Source organism: Cydia amplana, chromosome 24 (genome assembly GCF_948474715.1).
Source record: "Cydia amplana chromosome 24, ilCydAmpl1.1, whole genome shotgun sequence".
NCBI classification, from domain to species: Eukaryota; Metazoa; Arthropoda; class Insecta; order Lepidoptera; family Tortricidae; genus Cydia; species Cydia amplana.
This window is the reverse complement of record NC_086092.1, coordinates 8,665,201-8,692,398: the sequence shown is the minus strand read 5'-3', so window position 1 is coordinate 8,692,398 and position 27,198 is coordinate 8,665,201. Positions and strand designations below refer to the sequence as shown.

At 41.6% G+C, this 27,198-nt stretch overlaps 1 protein-coding gene across 1 annotated transcript; it reads right to left on the bottom strand.

The window, feature by feature from the left end:
• Positions 1 to 241: 241 nt before the first annotated feature.
• LOC134659087 (uncharacterized) lies at positions 242 to 22,827 on the bottom strand. The gene is made up of 22 exons (XM_063514692.1): positions 22,392 to 22,827; positions 20,389 to 20,554; positions 18,356 to 18,484; positions 16,320 to 16,515; positions 15,217 to 15,382; positions 13,182 to 13,330; positions 11,298 to 11,534; positions 10,205 to 10,932; positions 8,796 to 9,057; positions 8,627 to 8,761; positions 8,458 to 8,592; positions 8,120 to 8,254; positions 7,782 to 7,916; positions 7,617 to 7,747; positions 7,445 to 7,574; positions 7,064 to 7,231; positions 6,759 to 6,893; positions 6,590 to 6,724; positions 6,425 to 6,555; positions 5,477 to 5,652; positions 3,511 to 3,639; positions 242 to 365 (listed from the first exon to the last, which is right to left on the bottom strand). Exons 1-22 carry the CDS (start codon positions 22,568 to 22,570, stop codon positions 242 to 244), a joined length of 4,011 nt encoding a protein of 1,336 aa, XP_063370762.1. The 5' UTR covers positions 22,571 to 22,827.
• Between the last annotated feature and the right edge of the window lie 4,371 nt (positions 22,828 to 27,198).

The following is a 27,198-nucleotide window of genomic DNA, read 5'->3' as shown; positions in this document are numbered from 1 at the left end:
AGCGACCCGCGTCGAGCCCGTCAGCGTTATAAAAACGTCTATGGGCAGAGCAGCTGACGTAGTGCCAATAATGTAAAATAGCGTTGTTTTTAATACAATTACTTTAATTTGAATGTTTTTTTTCCCGACTTAAGTCTCTAAATCCCGAAAATTGTATATTTTTTCCCGATAATAGCGCCTTTCGATCTGGCAACCCTAGTTGGAGGTGTAAATAAGAGTCTCAATATAGTATAAATAGGCATTATAATTGCTCGTCGGCATGTTTCCTGGAGGCCCCGCAGTCCCGGTTGGTGACGGCCGCTAGTCGCGCCCGCGCGGCGCCGAGCGCCACGCAGCGCGGCGGCACGGCCGTGCCCGTCGCCCAGCTGCAAACATAAAGATCCAAAAAGATTCAAAGATGTATTTGTTCAACATAGGTAAGTTACGAGATGTTAAATAAATGTTTCAGTATCACTGTGTCGTGCCTATTGGCATACAAATTCAATAAAAATACACACTCATCAATCACAGATAAACAACAGATATTGTCTGTTTTTTAAATTATACACATGGACAAATTTAGTGGAATGCAAAAAAAATACTTCATTATAGTTCGTTTTTTTAGCATTAGAAAGAACTTGAAAGAAGGTAAGCGATTTTGACATGTCTTTTAATTGAAAAACACTTTTTAAAAATCAATAACTGTTACTTATGAAAGCAGAAGACTATAAAAGATCGTATTAGATTCATAATTGTTACATATTTACCGTAATTTATTTTTAAAATGTGTTTTTCAATTAAAAGACATCAAGATTGTTTACCTTATTTCTAATGCTAAAAAAAATGAACTATAGATATTGGATTATAGCACCTAAAGTAATTTCAGAATTATTTTTGTGTTCCTGTAAATTTCTCCATGAGTGTATAAAGCCCCTATGTTTATTGCAAACAAATTACTTTATAATTAAACAAAAATAAGAGGTCCTTTTGTACCCTTTTTAGTACGAAATCCTAAAAATATAGACCTGTGAAATTACGTACAAGAAACAAATTTTAACGTATATACGAGCCAAACGAAAACCAATTGGACCTGCCAATTTAAGACAACATACTCTCCGTGACTCATTTTTACCCCCCTCCCTCACCTCTATGACCATCCGTAGTATATGCCAAGACCCCACCCCCCTCTAGTGAAAATCCCTAATCCCTAAGGGCCACTTGTACTATCCCACTAACCCCGGGTTAAGCGGTTAAACTATTAACCTAGTGTCAAATTGTACTGGTAACCATGGTAATTCCAGGTTTAACCGGTTACCCCGGGTTAGTGGAATGGTGCAAGTGGCACTAAATGACATTAAGTGAGAAAATATGTGATTTTCCATGCCAGAAAGGTCATGGTCACAGACCAACCCCTATAGACACGAGCTTATAGGACGACTCGCGGTCATCACCCGTATGGTGCATAGGTCAAATATAATATTGCACGCGCGCCGCTCCGATCAGTAGCGACCAAGCTTACGACCCGTTAGCAGTGTGCACGTGTCTAAGAAAATAAATCGTAAGCTATTGAATTCTTGAGGAAATCATGGGATATTGCAGCGTAATATGGTGTGGCATGTCATCTTTCATCTTAGACTTCTACTTACAAAACAGATGGAATTACCTTCGACGGGAAAGTCAAATTCGATATTATTACGTTGAAAATTGTTTCTTGTCCGCGGGGTTCATTTTATAGTGGTCAATAAGCTCAGGGCGAAGTATGTCCGTCCCTTTTCGTCAACTTGAAAATGCAATGTGCTATCCCTTTCACGTTACGACTAGGGATGCGACGATGATGGTTTCGTCAGTTGCGCGAACTTCGTGCCTTCGTTCGTACCGTATTGTACCATTTTAAGAAATATAAAACAAAACTGTGATTCTCTTTTACTTTTAATTGAATATAATAATGTAATTAATCTGTAGTTTTAATATAATGGTAGTTTATCTTAAATATTAAGTAGGTATACGTACGTATTTTCGTTTTTTGCTAGTAGTATAATCAATTAATCATTATAGAGTTCTAGTATTAAAATAAGAAATCGGCGAGTTTTTTTAGAATCGCGTAGGTGCGCAGTTAGGTCTCATGTCACCAGATGGGCCTCATGATGAACTTCAAAGAAGTGCGAGGGAACTCGGTGTTGGTTTGTGATAGGTATATGTTGTATGGGTTTTTTAGAATCCTCTAGGGGAGCAGTTAGGTCTCATGTCACGAGATGGGCCTGATGATGAACTTCAAAGAAGTGCGAGGGAACTCGGTGTTGGTTTGTAATAGGTATATGTTGTGTGGGTTTTTTAGAATACTCTAGGGGAGCAGCTAGGTCTCATGTCACGAGATGGGCCTGATGATGAACTTCAAAGAAGTGCGAGGGAACTCGGTTTTGGTTTGTGATAGGCATATGTTGTGTGGGTTTTTTAGAATCCTCTAGGGGAGCAGTTAGGCCTCATGTCACGAGATGGACCCGATGATGAACTTCAAAGAAGTGCGAGGGAACTCGGTTTTGGTTTGTGATAGACATACGTCATCATCTTCCCCGCGTTGTTTCGGCTTTTGCCACGGCTCATGGGTACCTAGGGTCCGCTTGGCAACTAGTCCCGAGAATTGGCGTAGGCTCTAGTTTTTACGAAAGCTTCTGTTATCTGACCTTCCAACCCAGAGGGTACACTAGACCTTATTGGGATTAGTCCGGTTTCCTCACGATGTTTCCTTTACCGAAAAGCGACTAGTAAATATATAATGATATTTCGTACATAAGTTCCAAAAAACTCATTGGTACGAGCCGGCGGGTTTCGAACCCGCGACACTACTCAGAATAACAAACCATTTCCATTTTTACTGAGAAAAAAACAATGTACCCAATTTTTTTGGCCTATTTCATTATGTTTTTAATAGAACACTCTATAATGACCGTAACAAAACGGAAAGTAAATTGTATGAACTTTCGGTGACAATTTTTTCTCGTATTAGTATTGAAAGAGATCGCGATTTTAAGTGGAAATAATATAAAGATCTAAAGTTTAAAATGCAAGATGCGGGAACAACTTTAAATATAAATGCCATTATGTTAAGTAAAATTGTTAGGTTTTACCTACATTTTTACATTGCTAAAATATTATTAGTCAATAATATTCTTAAATAAGTTTACTTTAAGTACCTAAACTAAATGATAACAATTTTACCACAATAAATTACTGTACCACTGTACCACTGTCCGTAATGAACGTGTCCCATCCCTACGCTGACACGTGACATCGCGCCATATTTGAAACGACCAATCGCAACGCCGTGAGTACCCCTCCCGTACCTCACAGTTTGGTGAGTTGCGTCGCGAACAAAATGACCAATATTAGGTTTCTATAGGCGGTATTCTATGGGTCATGGTTATGCTTTATATGCAATAAGGACCGTTCTGTTGGAATTTCTGTTGGAAAGGACCTTATTGCACATGAAGCATATGGACCCTTCTGTGATGGAAAGCCACATAAAGTTCATACCCGGTCCACACGGCGGGCCCCTGGTCGGGCGGCGGCGCGCTGGCCTGCAGCACGGCGGCCGCCAGGGAGCTCCGGGTCAACTCCTCGGCGAAGTTCCGCAGCGCTGACAACAGCACGGCATGCACCGCGCTGGGAACAGAAACCACATCATATCGTTTACTAAAGTCTCCGTCAATAGAACTTGCTAACTATGTAAACAAACCGCCATATTGGAATTGTCTCTAAAGATGAATTTACTAGTGATGGGCAAGACTCTTACTTACTACTTTACTAATGTCAAACCATATCGAATAATAAAATACCAAAAGTAAAAAACAAGTAGTCACTTATTTTAATTTGTTTAATCACGATCAGAAGACAAATTGGTACTTAAAAATGATGTATTGATGTATTTTACAACCGCGGCGGTAGGTACAAAGCGTGAGTTGGGTAGTGTGTAGCGGGTTTATATCACAAACTTTAGTCACAACACTACCCATCATAGACAATTGTAGAATTTAAAAGAAACAAAAACATCATTCCATCAGGTCCTAATAGCCTAACTTATGAAACGATTTTAAACTTTTAACTAAATATCTAAGATACAGTTATATATTTATGTATTTTACGGAACGGACCGTTTCAATAGTGTATATGTGTATGGTTTCAATGGTGTTTGATGGGGTAGTGTGAAAATTCAAAGAGAAACAGTGATAAAACAAAGTTACGTTGTTTGTTTACATAGTTAGCAAGTTCTATTGACGGAGACTTTACATAATAAACAGCCGGCCTAGCCAAGGTTACAATCGCTATCGCTTCGACAACGAAACGCTTTGTGTCTCTCTATCACTCTTCTATATTAGTGCGACAGTGACGGTTGCGTTTCGATCGCTACGAAGCGTAAGCGATTGGTATCTTGACTACGCGGCCAGTTCCTTATTGATAGTATAAATGTAAAGAAATCCTTTATTACGAAATAGTTATTTACCGGCGAATTATTTAGTGGCGATAAATTAAAACACGACCGAAGGAAGTATTTTAAATCGACACGAGTTGCGAATTACCTATTCGCACGTGTATCGTACAACGTTTTACAGTACATGTGGCACTTTAAACTTTCGACATAAGCACGGAAAGTGTACTGTAAAGAATATATAACAAACTTCGTTCCATATATCACAAGAGTAATATTCAGCCACAATCATCGAATCGGATTGTGTAAAATTATTCGTGCTTCGGATTTACGTAGCTTAATTTATTGGTCGATAACTCCGACGTGCAGTGATTCCATCATGCAGTAAGCGATAAAGTGACAAAATGACTAGTGAAACTCATAATGGCATGCGTTTCATGCTTCTCTCGCACCCCGCTTGCGGGCCCTATTGTTTAATCAAACCAGTTCCCCGAATGCGGGCCTTATGGTACGCTGTCTGGAAATCTCCCGTAACCCCGCATGCGGGCCCTATCCACCAATGAAACTGACCCCGTAGCCAACATGCCAATCGCCTCGCTCTGTAGCGAACGAAACGCAACTGTCACTGTCACACTCATCATCTTCCTCGCGTTGTCCCGGCATTTTGCCACGGCTCATGGGAGCCTGGGGTCCGCTTGGCAACTAATCCCAGTAATTGGCGTGGGCACTAGTTTTCACGAAAGCGACTGCCATCTGACCTTCCAACCCAGAGGGTAAACTAGGCCCGTATTGGGATTAGTCCGGTTTCCTCACGATGTTTTCCTTCACCGAAAAGCGACTGGTAAATATCAAATGATATTTCGTACATAAGTTCCGAAAAACTTATTGGTACGAGCCGGGGTTTGAACCCGCGACCTCCGGATTGCAAGTCGCACGCTCTTACCGCTAGGCCACCAGCGCTGTCACTGTCACACTAACATGGAAAAATGACAAAAAGACATACAGCGATTCCATGACAATCACCTTGGCTAAGCTTACATAACTTTCGGATAAATAAAGAACTATTCGACTCACCTATAAGAGTACCCGTTCCCGACATCTTCGTTCCTCAACTCCACGCCTATGTCCGCGCACGTCCGCTCCAGGAACAGGAACCGCAGTCTGTCCTCCTCCCTCGCCACCGGCATGACGGAGAGGCCCGACGGTTCCTCTTTCCCCACACCCACACGAGACGGCACCTCGCCTACCACCTGGAAACAAGTACACGGATCAAACATACATTTTTGACGACCGGTCTGGCCTAGTGGGTAGTGACCCTGCCTGCTAAGCCGATGGTCCTGGGTTCGAATCCCGGTAAGGGCATTTATTTCTGTGATGAACACTAATATTTGTTCCTGAGTCATGGGTGTTTTCTATGTATATAAGTATGTATTTATCTATATAAGTATGTATATCGTCGCCTAGCACCCATAGTACAAGCTTTGCTTAGTTTGGGGCTAGGTTGATCTGTGTAACATGTCCCTCAATATTTATTTATTTATTTATTTTAACTAGAGATGGGCCGAATACGAATATTCGGTTTGGCCTGCCTGTCAAAAATGGACTCTATCTTAGAAGTCTTAGAACACAGAGTGCTTAGTTCCTCAAAGATAAGAACGGTTTCACCTATTATATATCTTAACTCTTAACAGTAATTTAAATAAAATAATTTTGTGTTTTTGAAATTGAAATCGTTTATTTCAGGCATATAACCCGTAGTGTAGTTTTTTAAATAGTCACACTACTATAATAAATATATAAATTATAAACTGAAATAGATGTCATATATTAAAGAAAAAGTGACGAAGCCCACCAGTGGTGAAGGCCGGATTCGAACCGGCGTCTTTAGCAATCCGGGCTAACGCTTTGAACCCCTTGGCCACCCCGCCACCACTGACATCTATTTCAGTTGCTTATTTGTTATTTAACTGGGTTATAAAAACAGCTTAATCTAGAGAATAAATGTTTTAAAGTAATACAAACCTCAACATCTTCATCGTCCGACACATCCACTGTATCCGTCAAACTGTTATTGAAGTCCTCCGGGTTGAACACACTAATGGTGGCCGGGTCTGTGGTGATCTCCGTGCTGTCCCAGTAGTCGGTGAAACTATCTTAATAGTAATTTAGACAAATGTAAAGTAATACATACCTCAACATCCTCATCGTCCGACACATCCACAGTGTCCGTCAAACTCTTATTGAAGTCCTCCGGGTTGAACGCACTAATGGTGGCCGGGTCTGTGGTGATCTCCGTGCTGTCCCAGTAGTCGGTGAAGCTGTCTTAATAGTGATTAAGACAAATGTAAAGTAATACAAACCTCAACATCCTCATCGTCCGACACATCCACAGTGTCCGTCAAACTCTTATTGAAGTCCTCCGGGTTGAACGCACTAATGGTGGCCGGGTCTGTGGTGATCTCCGTGCTGTCCCAGTAGTCGGTGAAACTATCTTAATAGTGATTTAGACAAATGTAAAGTTATACAAACCTCAACATCTTCATCGTCCGACACATCCACAGTGTCCGTCAAACTGTTATTGAAGTCCTCCGGGTTGAACACACTAATGGTGGCCGGGCCTGTGGTGATCTCCGTGCTGTCCCAGTAGTCGGTGAAACTAACTTAATAGTGATTTAGACAAATGTAAAGTTATACAAACCTCAACATCCTCATCGTCCGACACATCCACAGTGTCCGTCAAACTCTTATTGAAGTCCTCCGGGTTGAACGCACTAATGGTGGCCGGGTCTGTGGTGATCTCCGTGCTGTCCCAGTAGTCAGTGAAGCTATCTTAATAGTAATTTAGACAAATGTAAAGTAATACAAACCTCAACATCTTCATCGTCCGACACATCCACAGTGTTCCACAGTGTCCGTCAAACTCTTATTGAAGTCCTCCGGGTTGAACACACTAATGGTGGCCGGGTCCGTGGTGATCTCCGTGCTGTCCCAGTAGTCAGTGAAACTATCTTAATAGTAATTTAGACAAATGTAAAGTAATACAAACCTCAACATCTTCATCGTCCGACACATCCACAGTGTCCGTCAAACTGTTATTGAAGTCCTCCAGGTTGAACACACTAATGGTGGCCGGGTCCGTGGTGATCTCTGTGCTACCCAGTAGTCGGTGAAGCTATCTTAATAGTAATTTAGACAAATGTAAAGTAATACATACCTCAACATCTTCATCGTCCGACACATCCACTGTATCCGTCAAACTCTTATTGGAGTCCTCCGGGTTGAACACACTAATGGTGGCCGGGTCTGTGGTGATCTCCGTGCTGTCCCAGTAGTCGGTGAAACTATCTTAATAGTGATTTAGACAAATGTAAAGTAATACATACCTCAACATCCTCATCGTCCGACACATCCACAGTGTCCGTCAAACTCTTATTGAAGTCCTCCGGGTTGAACACACTAATGGTGGCCGGGTCTGTGGTGATCTCCGTGCTGTCCCAGTAGTCGGTGAAACTATCTTAATAGTAATTTAGACAAATGTAAAGTAATACATACCTCAACATCCTCATCGTCCGACACATCCACAGTGTCCGTCAAACTGTTATTGAAGTCCTCCGGGTTGAACGCACTAATGGTGGCCGGGTCCGTGGTGATCTCCGTGCTGTCCCAGTAGTCGGTGAAACTATCTTAATAGTAATTTAGACAAATGTAAAGTAATACATACCTCAACATCCTCATCGTCCGACACATCCACAGTGTCCGTCAAACTGTTATTGAAGTCCTCCGGGTTGAACACACTAATGGTGGCCGGGTCTGTGGTGATCTCCGTGCTGTCCCAGTAGTCGGTGAAACTATCTTAATAGTGATTTAGACAAATGTAAAGTAATACATACCTCAACATCCTCATCGTCCGACACATCCACAGTGTCCGTCAAACTGTTATTGAAGTCCTCCGGGTTGAACACACTAATGGTGGCCGGGCCTGTGGTGATCTCCGTGCTGTCCCAGTAGTCGGTGAAACTATCTTAATAGTGATTTAGACAAATGTAAAGTAATACATACCTCAACATCCTCATCGTCCGACACATCCACAGTGTCCGTCAAACTGTTATTGAAGTCCTCCGGGTTGAACACACTAATGGTGGCCGGGTCTGTGGTGATCTCCGTGCTGTCCCAGTAGTCGGTGAAACTATCTTAATAGTGATTTAGACAAATGTAAAGTAATACATACCTCAACATCCTCATCGTCCGACACATCCACAGTGTCCGTCAAACTCTTATTGAAGTCCTCCGGGTTGAACACACTAATGGTGGCCGGGTCTGTGGTGATCTCCGTGCTGTCCCAGTAGTCGGTGAAACTATCTTAATAGTAATTTAGACAAATGTAAAGTAATACATACCTCAACATCCTCATCGTCCGACACATCCACAGTGTCCGTCAAACTGTTATTGAAGTCCTCCGGGTTGAACGCACTAATGGTGGCCGGGTCCGTGGTGATCTCCGTGCTGTCCCAGTAGTCGGTGGGGAAGCTGTCTCTCCGGACGGGCTGGTAGCCATGAAGCCGGGAGAAGATGAGGATCTGCTTGGTGCGCCAGATGGGTTCGGTGGTGCGAAGGTGTTCCAAGAGGATTGTGTTGATTAGCTTTGCTCTTGACCACTGGAAAGGTACAATAATTATTTTATTAGAATTACATTCAGGACACACAAGTTGGCAGTAACAATGCTAACATATTTCATAGGGGCGCCATATTAATTAGACTAAGTTAATGTTCTTTCCTTCTTTTTATCCAGTAGAAAAATGCGTAGCACAGCGATCATCTATTTATGCTCCTAAGGCCCAAGGTCCTACCGATAGTACCTATTCAGTTCGATGTAATTTAAACCATGTTCAATTGGAACAGAGTCGCTTTTGCTTTGTTTCGTTCAATTTTCAAACAACGCAAAATCAACTCTATTTCCTACAGTTTAGGTTCAAATTTCAGTGGCAAGTTTTGGATGCTTCGTTTGTATGGCTGGGCCATCCTGCGAGAACGTTCAATGAACTGTAACATTGGTAACAGGATAGTATCATTGCAATGTTTTACAAATTCTTAGTTAGTTTGTAGACAATCATATCTCAGTTTAATACATTGATTGCCACCCAGCCAAACAAGACATCCACGACAGGTCACTAAAGCTGTAGGACCACGATCCCGACTATCGGGTCGTCCGGCCTGGGAACGAAATCATAAAATACCCGATAGTCGGGTTTTCGGCACTGCATCACAGAATAAATAATAGTACTAAGTACAGAAGACTCACTCTCTAACAAAACGTCTGTTACGATCAGCACAGACATGGCCGCTAGGTGGCGACAGCGCCACGCGCAGCTTATGGCTAGCCACCATAATTGGTGTGGAACGGATGTACTTTTAGCTACCTGTAGCAAAGCGACGAAATCGCGGAGTGAGCCACGCCTGACTAAATGTGATATAGCCAATGATATTATATAACCATAGATAGGTTATACTCATACTTAAGGAGCACAAAAAATACTTCTATTTTTTTTTCTGTGCCTAAGAAGAAATCTGTTATTTTTGATTAATTTTCTCATTCCATCCATCTTTGTCACACTCGTTGTTAAACATAAGGTCGTCTCTTTCTCTTTCGGTGTGTCTTTCTCGTTAGCACGTGCACATTTCTCGCTTGTCCAGCCGCGTCTAAAGGGAACTTGTCCAATTTGTCACAAGTTAAGCGCTTCAATTTTGGAACGCCTATAGCCTATCTTGAGTTATAAATCATTGGTTATAGCAAAACAAACTCACCTCTTTATTTCTCCGCTTAGCAAAATCCATCTTCCAAAACCGCTCATCGCTGTCCACCGCAAATGGAAAGCACTTCCTAAACTCCGGGTCTCTCGCCAACTCCGTCACTATCGGCACTTTCCGCAGCAGATAATTCACCGCCACACGCACACACGTAAACCTACTCACACACGCACACAAACTGTCGTATAGATTACTTTCTCTTTTCACTAACACTTTGTCCGGAGCACTGAAAGTTATACTCTTCGCCCACGTCACTCCCAAGTAACAATGATCGTTCTGTATATGTGTGAAGCTTTTCTTTAACTTTTCCTTGTTATTTATCAAGTTTTTAACTTCCGGCTTCAATAATGAAACGCCTTTTTTTACTTTTTTCACTCCGTTCTGCTTTACGGGACTCAATTTCGCCGTTTTCATGTTTCCTTTCGAGTTGATTACTATTTCCTGCACTTTGCTTAAGTCTAAGTTCCTGTCCATTTCTAGGTAATATATTTTCCCTGTTTTCGGGTCTAGATATTTCATTATTCGTTTCTTGGGTGACGCGGGCTGGTTCAGTATTTCGTTAGGTATGGTCTCCGCAGGGTTTTCTACAGTTTTGTCGAGCGACCAGTCCACTTGGTCGTTTTCCATTTTAATGGTGTTTTCGAGGTCGAAAATGTTTGGTTTGATGTCTTTCGGCTCCAGGTCCAGATGTTGCTCTATGTGGTTGTCTAAGTCCAGGTGGTTTTCTGAAATCAGAGGTTGATGTTAAACAAGTGTACTAAATGGTGTCAATTGCGTGGAAACTCGCGCTCGAATTGCAGAAATGTGGTAAGATTAAATTACTGTTATTATTTTAATTTGTGTTATTTCAAATAGACATTTCAATTTCAAGTAGACTAGGCTGGCATTTCGAAAAACATAAAGTAAACATTTGTGACGTTATCTATGAAAAGGGACCTTATTGTCGATGGCGCTTACGCCATTATTAACGATGCTCCGATATAATTACAATGCCGCGCGACGCTGTGCGGCGTAAGCGCCATCGACAATGTCCCTTTTCATACCCCATTTGGCTTTCCGTCGGGCCGTCAACAAGCTGTACTGCTCTTACCTATATGGTTGTCCTGCTTCTTCTCCGGTTTAATGATCATCTCATCGACATCCAGCTTGGTGTTCTCCGTGAAGAAGTCGAGCCAGCTGTCTGGGGCTGGTGGCTCCGGCTCGGGTTCCGCGGGTTCTTGTTTGGGCACCGGAGCGGGTTCCGGCAGGGCATCTTGTTCCTCCTTGTACTCGCATTCCAGCATGTCCGGGGTGCTGTAGAGCCAGACGTCTACTAGTGTTTCTGCACCTGGAATGAAAAAATAGGGTAATTCAATTGGGGTTCAAAAGTAGGAGTTTCAAATTTAATCTGTCATCGTTTTCTAGCTTTTTGTTAGACTCACGTCCGCTTGGCAACTAATCCTAAGAGTTAACTTAGGCATGATAAGCTCTAGTTTTTACGAAAATCTAACCTTCCAACCCAGAGGGGAAAATAGGCCTTAACACATTCATTGCCACCCAGCCAAACAAGACATCCGCACAAGGCCACAAAAATTTCCTCATATAAAGCTGTAGTACCACGATCCCGACTATCGGGTCGACCGGCCTGGGAACGAAATCATAAAATACCCGATAGTCGGGTTTTAGGCGCTGAATGTGTTAATTGAATTTGTCTGGTTTTCTAACGACGATTTTTTTCACCGCATTTCAGTAAACTTTCGTCCTAACACTCATCGGTACGGGCCGGGATTTAAACCCGCGACATCTGGATTGACACTTATGCTCTTACCGTTTCATTACAATTTTTTTCTACTCCCGTACTTTTATTTGTCATTTAAAGGGTCGTGCACACACCTTTAAACCCCTCTCTTATAGTTGTCAAGACAAGTCTTTAGTCTATTCCCCAAAAAAGTATTTGTGCATACACGCAGTATCTTTTTGGCACTTTTACGACACTTAGAATATTATATGAAATACATTGTTGCCAACCTAATTTTAATTGTCATCTCTGACAGATGAGTGAACCATAGACATGTTTTTTTTATTTCATTCATACTTTTACCGCCCGTACCCTCCACTCTTTGCTACTTCTTGAATTAAAAATATTTGTTAAATTTACAATTTTATTTCAAAGTAAGTGCTTGGTCGTTGAAAAAGTATTGTATGTAACGTTGTTTAACTGAGTCAAAAAATACTCGTGGCGTCTTTATTAACTCACGCCACTCGCCTTTTTTGACCTCTCTTAAACAACCGTTGCATAAAATACTATAAGTTACCTAGTGTCTGCAGTCCAGTGTAGTGTCTGTCTAGTTTAATAGTGTGTTCCACGGTGGCCGGCCGGTTCCTTTCAGGCAGCTTGAAGTGCAGCCCCACTCTGGAACTGCCAGCGACATGTGGTACTGGTACACTTACCTAGTGTCTGCAGTCCAGTGTAGTGCCTGTCCAGCTTGATGGTGTGTTCCACGGTGGCCGGCCGGTTCCTTTCAGGCAGCTTGAAGTGCAGCCCCACTCTGGAACTGCCAGCGACATGTGGTACTGGTACACTTACCTAGTGTCTGCAGTCCAGTGTAGTGCCTGTCCAGCTTGATGGTGTGTTCCACGGTGGCCGGCCGGTTCCTTTCAGGCAGCTTGAAGTGCAGCCCCACTCTGGAACTGCCAGCGACATGTGGTACTGGTACACTTACCTAGTGTCTGCAGTCCAGTGTAGTGCCTGTCCAGCTTGATGGTGTGTTCCACGGTGGCCGGCCGGTTCCTTTCAGGCAGCTTGAAGTGCAGCCCCACTCTGGAACTGCCAGCGACATGTGGTACTGGTACACTTACCTAGTGTCTGCAGTCCAGTGTAGTGCCTGTCCAGCTTGATGGTGTGTTCCACGGTGGCCGGCCGGTTCCTTTCAGGCAGCTTGAAGTGCAGCCCCACTCTGGAACTGCCAGCGACATGTGGTACTGGTACACTTACCTAGTGTCTGCAGTCCAGTGTAGTGCCTGTCCAGCTTGATGGTGTGTTCCACGGTGGCCGGCCGGTTCCTTTCAGGCAGCTTGAAGTGCAGCTCCACTCTCGCGGGGAACTCGCCCCAGCCGCGCCGCGATATGTGGTACGGTGGTTTACTGTAAGTAATAACAAGTAACAATTAACTAATGTGACATTTTCAATAAAAAAGTACCACTTTGTCGCTTACCTTAAGGACGAAATTTGCTTGTATCTTTATACGACTAACCTGTCAAAGCGCCCTTATGGCATGCGACAATGTGGTACCTTTTACTTGAAAACGACACAAATGTGTATTATTAAGAAGTGTAGCAGTATTTCATAGTAAACTGAGGGTTAAAAAATCACCAATAGGGTATTTGACAATTTTTTATGAATGGTAAGTATCAGTCAGTCAGGTTTGTTTTGAGGATCAAATGCCTGTATTCTGTATGGGACCCATTGTCTTAAAGCAATACAAAAGTCACAAAGGATGGTCAAAGTCTGGCGCCCGCACTTTACTGACGAAACGCTTCTAAGAAAATGACAATACACCGTGACGTCATCATGTAACGTTAGAAGCCGTTTCGATGTATGGAAAACAAGGAATGTGGTTTATGTTAATGTTTATTTAAACATTTATGATATTCTAACTCACTCTATATGCACTATGTGGTGCGGCGCGTACGAATGATGCAGCGTCACGACCACGGCTCGTAACAGCTTGGACGCGTCATGGCCCGTGGGTCCGCGCACGTAGAGCAACCATTTGTGGGTGGAGCGGTCCATGGTCGACGCTGGGGCATAATATAATGGTATTCCAACTCACTCTATATGCACTATGTGGTGCGGCGCGTTCGAATGATGCAGCGTCACAACCACGGCTCGTAACAGCTTGGACGCGTCATGGCCCGTGGGTCCGCGCACGTAGAGCAACCATTTGTGGGTGGAGCGGTCCATGGTCGACGCTGGGGCATAATATAATGGTATTCCAACTCACTCTATATGCACTATGTGGTGCGGCGCGTTCGAATGATGCAGCGTCACAACCACGGCTCGTAACAGCTTGGACGCGTCATGGCCCGTGGGTCCGCGCACGTAGAGCAACCATTTGTGGGTGGAGCGGTCCATGGTCGACGCTGGGGCATAATATAATGGTATTCCAACTCACTCTATATGCACTATGTGGTGCGGCGCGTTCGAATGATGCAGCGTCACAACCACGGCTCGTAACAGCTTGGACGCGTCATGGCCCGTGGGTCCGCGCACGTAGAGCAACCATTTGTGGGTGGAGCGGTCCATGGTCGACGCTGGGGCATAATATAATGGTATTCCAACTCACTCTATATGCACTATGTGGTGCGGCGCGTTCGAATGATGCAGCGTCACAACCACGGCTCGTAACAGCTTGGACGCGTCATGGCCCGTGGGTCCGCGCACGTAGAGCAACCATTTGTGGGTGGAGCGGTCCATGGTCGACGCTGGGGCATAATATAATGGTATTCCAACTCACTCTATATGCACTATGTGGTGCGGCGCGTTCGAATGATGCAGCGTCACAACCACGGCTCGTAACAGCTTGGACGCGTCATGGCCCGTGGGTCCGCGCACGTAGAGCAACCATTTGTGGGTGGAGCGGTCCATGGTCGACGCTGGGGCATAATATAATGGTATTCCAACTCACTCTATATGCACTATGTGGTGCGGCGCGTACGAATGATGCAGCGTCACAACCACGGCTCGTAACAGCTTGGACGCGTCATGGCCCGTGGGTCCGCGCACGTAGAGCAACCATTTGTGGGTGGAGCGGTCCATGGTCGACGCTGGGGCATAATATAATGGTATTCCAACTCACTCTATATGCACTATGTGGTGCGGCGCGTACGAATGATGCAGCGTCACAACCACGGCTCGTAACAGCTTGGACGCGTCATGGCCCGTGGGTCCGCGCACGTAGAGCAACCATTTGTGGGTGGAGCGGTCCATGGTCGACGCTGGGGCATAATATAATGGTATTCCAACTCACTCTATATGCACTATGTGGTGCGGCGCGTACGAATGATGCAGCGTCACAACCACGGCTCGTAACAGCTTGGACGCGTCATGGCCCGTGGGTCCGCGGACGTAGAGCAACCATTTGTGGGTGGAGCGGTCCATGGTCGACGCCGCCGGGGCGTATTTTGATGTGTTTCCTGTAAATTATAAGTCGGTTTTGAGTCATTGGTCTAAAACCTATTTTATGGAAGTCACATAACAAGGAGTCTTAAATAAAAATTAGAATTTATAAAACGAGGCATAGACAATTGTTGTACAAAAATTTCAAACACTAAGGGCCAGTTGCACCAACCACAATTGACTGACTGATCAACGTCAGCCGGCGCGCCCCGGCGCTTTACTATGAAACATTCCATACATAAAAAATTACCGAACTCTTTAACGATACGAACAGTTTGGTGCAACCGACCCTAATTTAATTGACAAGTACTTAACACATATTTTTATTACATTATGTAGTCGGCCGGATATGCAAACTGATTTTACAAAACGATGTAGGTAAATAGAAAAATATATACGCCGACTAGCTGTTTTGGTATTAGCTCTACCAAAACGTGACCCAAAAAGTGCTTGCAAAAGAGGTACACACTATTTACAGACTCACCAATAATGATCCTGTAGCGGTGTTTCATCTTGTTTCTCGTAACCTCGTATAGTGTCAGTACGTTCTCGGGTCTCAGTTCGAAGTCTCGAGGCATCTCGATTGGTTTGTGGGGCTCGTGGGGCTCCAATATTATCTACAACTCACCAATAATGATCCTGTAGCGGTGTTTCATCTTGTTTCTCGTAACCTCGTATAGTGTCAGTACGTTCTCGGGTCTCGGTTCGATGTGTCGCGGCATCTTGGTGGGCTTGGAGTCGGGTTTAAACTGTTTAGTTAATTAGTTATATAATACGTATCTATAGGAATAAGAAACTCACCAATAATGATCCTATAGCGGTGTTTCATCTTGTTTCTCGTAACAGTCGTAACCTCGTCTAAAGTGAGTACGTTCTCGGGTCTCGGTTCGAAGTCTCGAGGCATCTCGATGGGTTTGTGGGGCTCGTGGGGCTCCAATATTATCTACAACTCACCAATAATGATCCTATAGCGGTGTTTCATCTTGTTTCTCGTAACCTCGTATAGTGTCAGTACGTTCTCGGGTCTCGGTTCGATGTGTCGCGGCATCTTGGTGGGCTTGGGGTCGGGCTCCGCTGGCTCGGGCTCCTCGGGACGCAGCGAGCTGGAGCCGTCGGCTTGGATCGTGTAGTTGCGGGCTTGTAACATTGCCTGGGGAAAAAGACGTGTGTTATAAAATTGTAACTACAACCGATATCAAAGAGGCGAATTAGCAAACACATGGTAAAATGTGTTTTAACAGTTTTAACCATAAATCTGTATGAATGTGTTTGACGAGCCGTCTGGTCTAGTGGGTAGTGACCCTGCCTGTGAAGCCGCGGTCCTGGGTTGAAATCCCAGTAAGGGCATTTATTTGTGTGATGAGCACAGATATTTGTTCCTGAGTCATGGTTGTATTCTATTGTATTAAAGTATTTGTATATTATATATAATCGTTGTCTGAGTACCCACAACACAAGCCTTCTTGAGCTTACTGTGGGGCTTAGTCAATTTGTGTAAAAAAAAATGTCCTATAATATTTATTTATTTTATTTATTTAATTATTTTATCTAGTATGTAACTGGATCTGGCATGAGGGGTGGGGAAATGACCGAACGGGATAGTCATATGTATCTTTCAGTAGGAGTAGCAGCGAAAGCGCTATTATTGTTTGACCTCATTCTCACATTTTTTTTTATTCCCCACAGAAAATTTAGTATGTATTATGTGTCGCATTGCGTATGTTTTGTCCCTCACGGAGGCACGCTTATACCACTTCTATAGGATCCTACCTTCTATGGTTTTAACATTACATTACATTCGATTGTCATTTTTGAACTGTCAGTTCCGATAGGGGAACCTCTCACTCACTTCAAAGGTGCTACTTTGTTAAATGATTTAGATAAGCGGTCGGCAACAGGCGGCCCGCGAACTTTTCGCTTTTCGGCCCGCGAGCCTCCCTGGCTATTTAGTATGTAATATTGACAAACGACAATGTCTGATAAGGTCACAAATATAAACAAAGTGTGGTCCGCGCAACTTTGGCTGCTAAAAGGTTGTTTATCGCTGATTTAGATTTATACACATCACTTAACTGAATGCCTAACACCCCAGGTTAGACCGTTAGCGGTTAATTCATAATTCATAATGATTTATTGATAATATAAAATTACATGTCAAATAAATACATAGGTTACAGTGTGTAACTACAGTATTATGTTTAAGTACCTTAAATAATTAATTAATTTAATAGCTCCTTGTGGTCGTAGAACGTCTGCTCGAGAAGCCATTTTTTAAGTTTTGATTTAAAAAGTGACGCACTTTGTGCTGTTATAATTTAACCGTTAACCCAGTGTCAAAACGTACTGGTAACTCCCGGTTTAACCGGTTAACCCCGGGATAGTGGAATGGCGCAAGTGGGCCTAAAGAGTAAACCAAATTTAACACACAAGGAAAAAACAAGACCGAAGTACTTAATCCCATAAGTGTTCCATGAGCAAAGTTCAAACATTGAAGTTGTCGCCAAGCATGTAATTAGATGTTTGCAACATTTAATTATATTTATTGGTACTCAAAATTGAAATGTTATTCCTACTATTTTTCTTCGTTACACGCGATTGCGATGCGCTTCTCCAATCAAAAAAAAAAAAAAAAAAAAAAAAAAACGTTTATTCAGAGATCTTGCTTACAACTAATTACATATATTCTTCTGCCAAACCACAGAGTGGTTTGTTGGCAGACAAGGCTCCTTTATGTATATGCAAGCTAGGTAGTTAATAGGTAACTTAAACTTAGGTATCTACTTAACCCTTTACCGCATGCGCAGCCCTATATAGCAACTATTAAAGTTCATTTTTAAACAAATACTTTTTATTTATGACATGAAGTAAGGGGTTAACTCTATACATACACATAGGGGTACATTTGGCGTGGAAGACGATTCTTGGACTATAACATCCTTACTTGCTGTATGGATTCTATTCTATACGGAGCCCTAGAAACATCAACTTACAGAGTAATCCCTCCTCTTGTTCCTGGTGGCCAGCGGTCTGAAGATGTCCTCCATGTCGGCCGTGGTCTTACCGAGGAGCTTCCTCACGGACGGGTGCAAGCGGCGCTGCCCGCTGCGCAGTGATGACGACTGTGGAACGGAGCGAGTTAAGGCCTGTGCACACCGGCTTGCGTGTGCGTGACGTGCGCGTGCGTGTGCGCTAAAATGTTGGAGCCGCACACGCCACGCAAGCGGTGTGCCGTCTCTCAGAAGGATCTGTATACTACAACGCGCACGTGCACGTTACGCACACGCAGCCGGTGTGCACAGGCCTTTATTCACTTTGCTTGGCAATATTCATCATCTTCCTCGCGTTGTCCCGGCATTTTGCCACGGCTCATGGGAGCCTGGGGTCCGCTTGGCAACTATCCCAGTAATTGGCGTGGGCACTAGTTTTTACGAAAGCGACTGCCATCTGACCTTCCAACCCAGAGGGTAAACTAGGCCCGTATTGGGATTAGTCCGGTTTCCTCACGATGTTTTCCTTCACCGAAAAGCGACTGGTAAACATCAAATGATATTACGTACATAAGTTCCGAAAAACTCATTGGTACGAGCCGGGGTTCGAACCCGCGACCTCCGGATTGCAAGTCGCACGCTCTTACCGCTAGGCCACCAGCGCTTCTATTACATCTGCTTGGCAATATTATTAACATAATAGTCAATAGTCAAAATATACTTTATTCATGTAGGCCTTATGAATCGTAACATACTTATAATAATTCTGTGGCCCTAGTTAATAAGGGTACAAGTCTCGAGCAGCTCAGGTGTCAAAGGGTTTTTTATTTTTTTTTATTTTTTTTTATTGATATTTAGGACAACAGCCGTAAATAAAAGTTTACATATTAATACTTACATAACAGATGGCCAATAACAGTTATCCATAGATTACATTTAACTTAAAATAACGTAAGTAGTATCTAAGTATTGCTTAACATATTAAACATTTAAAAGCTAAAAAAGACAGTGTGCTAGTCGTACAAAATGCTCATCATTAATTTAATTATGAGGTTTTGATAATATTCAGGGGTTTACGGTACACCCTTTTAAACCTAAGCTGGGCGAGACTTGTACCCTTTTTCAATAGGGCCACATAATTTGAGATAAGTTCAAGAGTGGGACAAGTGGAGTTCTTTACTTAGCAGTGGGCGACAGAACGCTGAAATTGTAATGAGATAAGATAAGATAAAAGATTTTTATTCGTGACGTTCACAAAACATGTATGGTGATTAACATATTTTATACTTGGAATCAGGGATGTTGCGAATATCCGCATCCGCATCCGCAACCGCGGAACTTCCGCATTATTTTCAACATCCGCATCCGCATAAAATCGATGCGGATTTAATGCGGATGCGGATGTGGAACAGGTCGGTACAGGAACGTCTTAGCATCGGCGTAAGTGCTAGACTGCTAGGTAATTTAGTCATTAACCAAAAAAACCTATTAGAAATGAGCAGTCAAGCGTGAGTGGGACTTAATGTACGGAACCCTTGGAACGCGAGTCCGACTCGCACTTGGCCGGTTTTTTGAAATAAAAATTACTAAAATGTAATATTTGACGTTTTTTATGGTACTATCTTGACATCCGCATCCGCATCCGCATCCGCGGATGTGAGCCTTTAAAAATCCGCATCCGCATCCGCATCCGCGGATGTCAAAAAATCGGCATCCGCAACATCCCTGCTTGGAATACCTATGAGTATTTGATGGAAATTTCTATTTTGGAAAAGGAAACCTCGAATCTCCATACATGCATATGGTATGAGAAGTTAATGAAATTTTCCTTTGTAGAATTTTCGCAATTTTAGAAACTTCATCATTACAACGGCACATCAGTACTGGTACCTCTACCACAGAATAAACAATAGTACTAGGTACAGAAGATTCACTCTCTAACAAAACGCGTCTGTTACGATTACGATAGATATGACCGCTAGGTGGCGCAAACGCCACGCGCGGCCTATGGCTAGCCACCAAAATTGGTGTGGGACAGATGTACTTGTAGGTACTTGTTGCGACAAGACGAAATCGCGGAGTGAGCCACGACTGCCTCTACCTACCTCAGGTTCTTCAGGCAGTTGCAGCTTCTTGTCACGATAGTACCGGGAGACCAGCACGCAGCGGAGCCGGTGCAGCATCCTGCGTGCCGTGGCCATGCTGCAAAAAATGTATCACTTTTAACCTAAATATGTTTGTCATGAGCAAGAATCATTGTCGAAGAGGCCACAGCTTAAAGATTATTCAAGTTCCCAGCACAAGCAATCCTAGGAAGCACTTTCTATTAAACCGAGTCGCACGTGAGTGGAATAAATTACCAGAAGCAGTAATATGTTCTCCTTCAGTGAGCAGTTTCAAAACCAGACTTGACAAACGCTTAAAACAACTAACAAAATGAACATTAATCATTAAAAAAACAGTGCAGTGATATACACGCTTCAGCTATCAGCTGCTAGTGTATTAAACAATATAATAATAACAAAATATGATGAACCTAAATAATAAGGTGTATTCACTTATTTATTTTACTATAAATATTAACATGACGTAACTATTAGTCAAACCCGTTCCTTATCGCTTCCAGTGCAAAAGCGCTCATAATGCTCACTGGATGGCTATGGACAGCCTCTGCACCAGAAACGATTCGGAGCGGGGATCCTCTCCCTTTTGCCTAAGTCGACGGCCTATGTCACGCACAAATTGTTTCGCGTCAGCACCCCAGCAGCCCGCCGTTTCCACCGCAAAAGGTGTATTTGTGTAATGCCGAATTATGATGATTGCGTTTACATGCATCTTGATTCTTGTCCACGGGAAACTGAAGTTCAGGCTGTAACTGCGTTGAAATATTGGGAGCTCGAAAACGATACAAAAGGTAATCACGTCCATATTCTGGTCGATATAAGTCTAGTGAAACTAACAGTGAATCATTCAAAACTATTAAACAAGCATGTAATACAAGCTTTTTCTCTTACCTAGTAGTGGAGAACAATCAATTTCATATTCAGATCAATAAAATATTAAAATGTCTGAATCAGAACTATTATGACTCATAGACCATTTAAAGGTGTGGTTTGATTGAATCTGTTTCAAACAGTCCTATATTATTTAGATATCAATGTAAAACTGTTCAATTGGCTAAATTACTATGATTGATTAGAAACATTTCTGTACAAATCCTAGCATATGTATTGAGATATTATTACTATAGAGAAGCCATACCAAACAATATGTAATATGTAGTCGCAATCGCAACCTGTACCACGCAAGCGCCGGCATGGACACTTTATGGCACGGGCGCTTACATGTTCTATAGTTTGTTGTCTAAACAACATCAACTTGTGGTGCAAAATACTGGTTGTGTGTCGGTTCTATACGTTTGTAATAATAGTTCAATGGCATACAGTTTTAGTTTGATGAAAAACTACTTCTTACACAGATATACTGCATGATGATTGTCTGTCTGAACTCTGAATGTGTTTTGAACAATTTTTTCAGTATTAAGTTCTTTTATTTGCTAATATAGACAAAAGCCATGCAAATACAATAATAAAATTACTACATAGTATAAAACAAAGTTGCTTCCCGCTGTCTGTATGTATGCTTAAATCTTTAAAACTACACAACGGATGTTGATGCGGTTTTTGTAATAGATAGAATGATCCAAGAGCAAAGGTTATGTATAATTTGTTAACACGTGCGAAGCCGGTCGCTAGTATCATATAAATACCTAATCATTCACAAGGCAAGCAAACATCCATTCATTTTCTATGTAAGCAATCATTTTAGTCTTTCCTTTAACATCATTCTACTTTTTTACTAAATAAGAGGTTGAAAGGTAACTAAACATCCAATCATAACACATGGTTATTATCAAATGCATCTCTACACTTTTGCAACCTTTTATTTACATAAATACAAGTATAAACATATGCGCGTCAAAACAAACACAAGTGCATCAAGTGCATGTCAAAAGTTATCAACAAAACAGCAAACTTACCGCTGATCCGCCAGCATTACTTCGTCCTCACGAACATCGATTTCATTCTTAAACTCCCTCTGGATTATGCTTCTTGTCTTCTCTTCTTTTTCCTCCTCTGTCAAGCTGTCAACCTCTACCTTCACCTGCACCGAGGCCTCCGGGTAATCCGGATCGTGATACTCCTCGTTCTTTTCCATTTTTAACTCGTACTAAAGCAGAAAAATAACAAAACGCCCAAACGGCTTTCACACTAACGATTTAAACTCTATACATAACAGCACTTTATTCGTATTACTTATATCACAGTTGTTCACAGCTACGGCGGTTTAGTCACTTATTAATCTTAATATTAGACATTTCTGTAGAAAAATGTATTTACGGTGGAATTAGCCAATTTCCGCATTTGACAGTTACGAAAGGTCAGCAGCCGATTCATTCAATCGTTTTTTTTTCACACACATAAACAGAGGGCCTACCGCGAACCACGTTCGATGTGTTGCCTCCCTGACACTTGACGTGTTGAAGTGTGACACTTATGTACGAATTTACAAGTGCGGCAGAGAGGCAACACGTCGAACGTGGTTCGCGGTAGGCCCTCAGCTTATATGCCTACACGCTCCGCGGCACGTGTTTTTAAAACGGTACTACTGACAGTTTGTTGGCGCTAGTGTACCGTGAATCTATGCGAGAGTGAAAGAGATAAAAGATAGTTTCAAAATAAATCCGCAGTGTTTTATAAATACGGCACGCGAGTAATCGTGAAAGTGCGTTCCTTTATTGATTTTGATGATTCATACTATAAAAATTCAACTTTACAAACCAAAATTACTTCGTTTAGTTATTATTATTTATTTATTTATTTTTAACTTGTAACAACGAAAAATGTTTGGTTATGTAGAATAACTTATACATGTATCAATAGCAACCCTCAAGTTATTATAGTCCTGGCTACATTTCGACATACTGTCAAACATTTCTCGCGCAAGTTTCGAAACGAAATATAGTGTGTCAAAGGACTGTCTGATTTCAAACATAGACAGAGAGAATCATACTATCTTTGTCTTACACTCGTACTAGCACCCAGAAGAAAAGGATGAGTACCTATAGTTTTTAGGGTTCCGTACCCAAAGGGTAAAAACGGGACCCTTTTACTAAGACTCCGCTGTCCGTCCGTCTGTCACCAGGCTGTATCTCACGAACCGTGATAGCTAGACAGTTGAAATGATGATGTATTTGTATTTCTGTTGCCGCTATAACAACAAATACTAAAAACAGAATAAAATAAAGATTTAAGTGGGGCTCCCATACAACAAACGTGATTTTTGACCGAAGTTAAAAGCAACGTCGGGCGGGGTCAGTACTTGGATGGGTGACCGTTTTTTTTGCTTGTTTTGCTCTATTTTTTGTTCATGGCGCGGAACCCTCCGTGCGCGAGTCCGACTCGCACTTGGCCGGTTTTTTTATTTTGTCCCTATTTACTGACAAACCATCTATAGTCATTTACAATAGTCTGTGCGGAAAGAGAAGAGTCGTGAAATGTATGGGATCCAATACATTCTACGACTCTTTTCTTTCCGCACAGACTCTACAAGTGCGGAAAAGAGGAAATTCGACACGAGTGGCGATAAATTAAAACACGACCGAAGGGAGTGTCTTAAATCGATACGAGTTGCGAATTACCTATTCGCACGCGTATCGTACTAGTTATTTTCGATACAAGTGCGAAAAAGAGGAAATTCGAAACGAGTGGCGATAAATTAAAACACGACCGAAGGGAGTGTTTTAAATCGACACGAGTTGCGAATTACTTATTCGCACGTGTATCGAACAACGTTTTACAGTACATATGGCACTTTAAAGTTTCGACATACGCACGAAAAGTGCTATTTTACGCACTAGTGCGGAAAAGTAGCCCCATATGTACATATGTAAAAAGTTTTACAGTACATATGCCCCTTTAAATATTTGACATAGCAACGAAAAGTGCTTATTTACGCTAGTGCGGGAAAGTAGCACCATATGTACTGTAAAAATGATTTTTGAAGGGTATCAATTGACCCTTATGCATATGTAGCTAAGGTCTACCGTTTGAACGGATAGCTCTCATGCGGAAACTAGGGACGAAGAGGGATATTTACAAAGAAAAATACCATATATTCTCATTGGACATCGTTTTATTTTTAATCAACTACTAGCGACCCGCCCCGGCTTCGCACGGGTTAACAAATTATACATAAACCTTCCTCTTGAATCACTCTATATATTTAAAAAAAACCGCATCAAAATTCGTTGCGTAGCTTTAAAGATCTAAGCATACATACAGACAGACAGCGGGAAGCGACTTTGTTTTATACTATGTACTGATAATATATAAATCAACAGAAAGAACAAAAACATAACTTCTAAACTTTAGTATTCTATACAACAATGTAAGATTTTTAGTGGTATTACGGTATAGATGCGATAAAAATCCGTATGTCTTGATTTCAAGCTATTTATATTTTTTAAATGTTAAAAACTTAATTTGAATAAAATGCCCTATTATTATGTTCTAGACATAAGTACCGTCCAAGTATACAACTTTGCCTATTAACATAACTTTGCCCACCGCTTTACAGTTCAGTAAAAGCGAAATAACTTAAAAGTAGAAAGTGTATCGGTAATACTTTTAAGTTAAGTTTTTCGCTTTTACTGAACTGTGCCGTTGTGGGCAAAGTTATATTAATGGGCAAAGTTTTATACATTTACGGTACCTACACTTATTTTGAACGACTCGGGTGTATATATATCACGTTATTCTTATGCGAGTCTCAATTAAGTAGTGAAAAAATGCATCCCGCCTGTTGCCGCCGCGAGGGAACAGTCAAAAAATTACCTTTGATTCTCTAACTTTGCGATGTCTACAGCAGGGCTCGGAACCGGTTTTTTGTAAAACCCAAAATAGGCCAATATTTTTAATTATTTTATGCTATTTACGTAGGACTGAATCATGTATTTAGGTAACAACTACGTATTATTAGATTGTCCCATTAAAAATGAAATAATAAGCCAAAGAACGAAAAAGTCCGTATTAACACCGGTATTTTTTGAATGAAGAAAAAACCGGTTCCGAGCCTTGGTCTACACAGGAAAGACGCGAACAGGTTAAGCATACTATAAGATATGTATGAGTTGTATGACCCTTAAACAGCCCTTAAAGGGTCACCCTTTTATGAAAGGTAACAAATTACCTATATATATAACAATATGGAACCAACTTTAACTTTGCCCATGTGGCAAAATTATCGTAAGTACAGGTTAAATATTCTAAACTTAAATAAAAAATCAACAAACACAATCAACAAATAACAGTCAGTCAGACTTTCCGCCCAAATTATAATTAAATCTAAAATCTAATACAAAGCTTAGAAACACTAGGTGTTTTCATTTTCGTACTCCATACCAATATTATCTACATATTGGCTGCGAAAGTAGAATATTTTCAAATCCACTAATTATTTAGAACTACTAACATGAAACTATGTTTGGCATTATAATGCACAGATTCAAATGCCAAAAAGACGTACTAGATAACTAGACTTTCTTACCAAAAAAATTTAAATCCGGTAGGATCTAATCAAATATACAGGTACCTACCGGGACATGTGCATGCAGCACTTACTATTTTTAACAAGCTTTTATTAGGTCGACCTGTATGTAAATATGTAATGGAATCTAAGGTAACTAATTTTTTCTACTCCCGTACTTTTATTTGTCATTTAAAGGGTCGTGCACACATCTTTAAAACCCTACCTTATAGTTGTCAAGACAAGTCTTTAGTCTATTCCCCAAAAAAGTATTTGTGCATACACGCAGTATCTTTTTGGCGATTTTACGATACTTCGTGTAATGACAACTTAAAAAATATTGAATGAAATACAGTGTTGCCAACCTTATTTTAAATGTCATCTCTGACAAATAAGTGAACCATAGACATGTTTTTTTTTTAATTTCATTCATTCATTCATTCTTCTCCCGCCCTTGCCCTCCATTTTTGCTACTTCTTGAATTAAAAATATTTGTTAAATTTACAATTTTATTTCAAAGTAAGTGCTTGGTCGTAGAAAAAGTATTGTATGCAACGTTGTTTAACTGAGTCAAAAAATACTCGTGGCGTCTTTATTAACAATTTTCGGCTTCGCCTCAAATTGTTACTCACGCCACTCGCCTTTTTTGACCTCTCTTAAACAACGGTTGCATAAAATACTATAACCATCTTCCAAGGATCGTAGCGTCATGAAAATTGGCAGCTGTATGTAGTTCTGATGACAATACAATAATATGGTACTGTCGAACTGATCTGATGATGGAGACAGGAGGTGGCCATAGGAACTCTGTGATGAAACAACGCAACCTAATTGTGTTAGGGGTTTTTAGAATTGTCTCGATGAGTATTAGTTGTCTGTCGTAAGAAAAGTACAGTCAGCGATAAAAGCTTGTACCAAAAATTTTTTTTTTGCCTAACACTCTATTTAGGGTAGACTTTAAAATATTTCTGTGGTCGCAGTCTCACAGTTAAATGCAAAGTACTGTCATTATGAATAACTTTTGAATTTGCTCCCAAAGCTAGTAGTAGTATTTTAATTATTAGATATACAGACTACGACTGTTTAAGAATAAAATACATTCTTTACTTAACAATAGGGCGAGGTAGTGTTAAACTTACATGGATCACTTAAATCAGGTACATTTAGTTATTTAATAAATAATACTAAATTGAGCTTTATCTATACCACAGTACAGAGAGAAATTTTCATCGGAAATATACTTGAAAGATTTCTCGTCC

Bases quoted from the DNA above. Each gene is read 5' to 3' on its own strand.
- LOC134659087 (XM_063514692.1), bottom strand. From the start codon at position 22,570: ATGGAAAAGAACGAGGAGTATCACGATCCGGATTACCCGGAGGCCTCG. The intron at 7,232-7,444 runs GTATTACTTTAC...ATTACTATTAAG, and splicing joins CGATGAAGATGTTGAGGTTT to ATAGCTTCACTGACTACTGG. The intron at 366-3,510 runs GTATGAACTTTA...TTATGTTTGCAG, and splicing joins GGGCCCGCCGTGTGGACCGG to CTGGGCGACGGGCACGGCCG.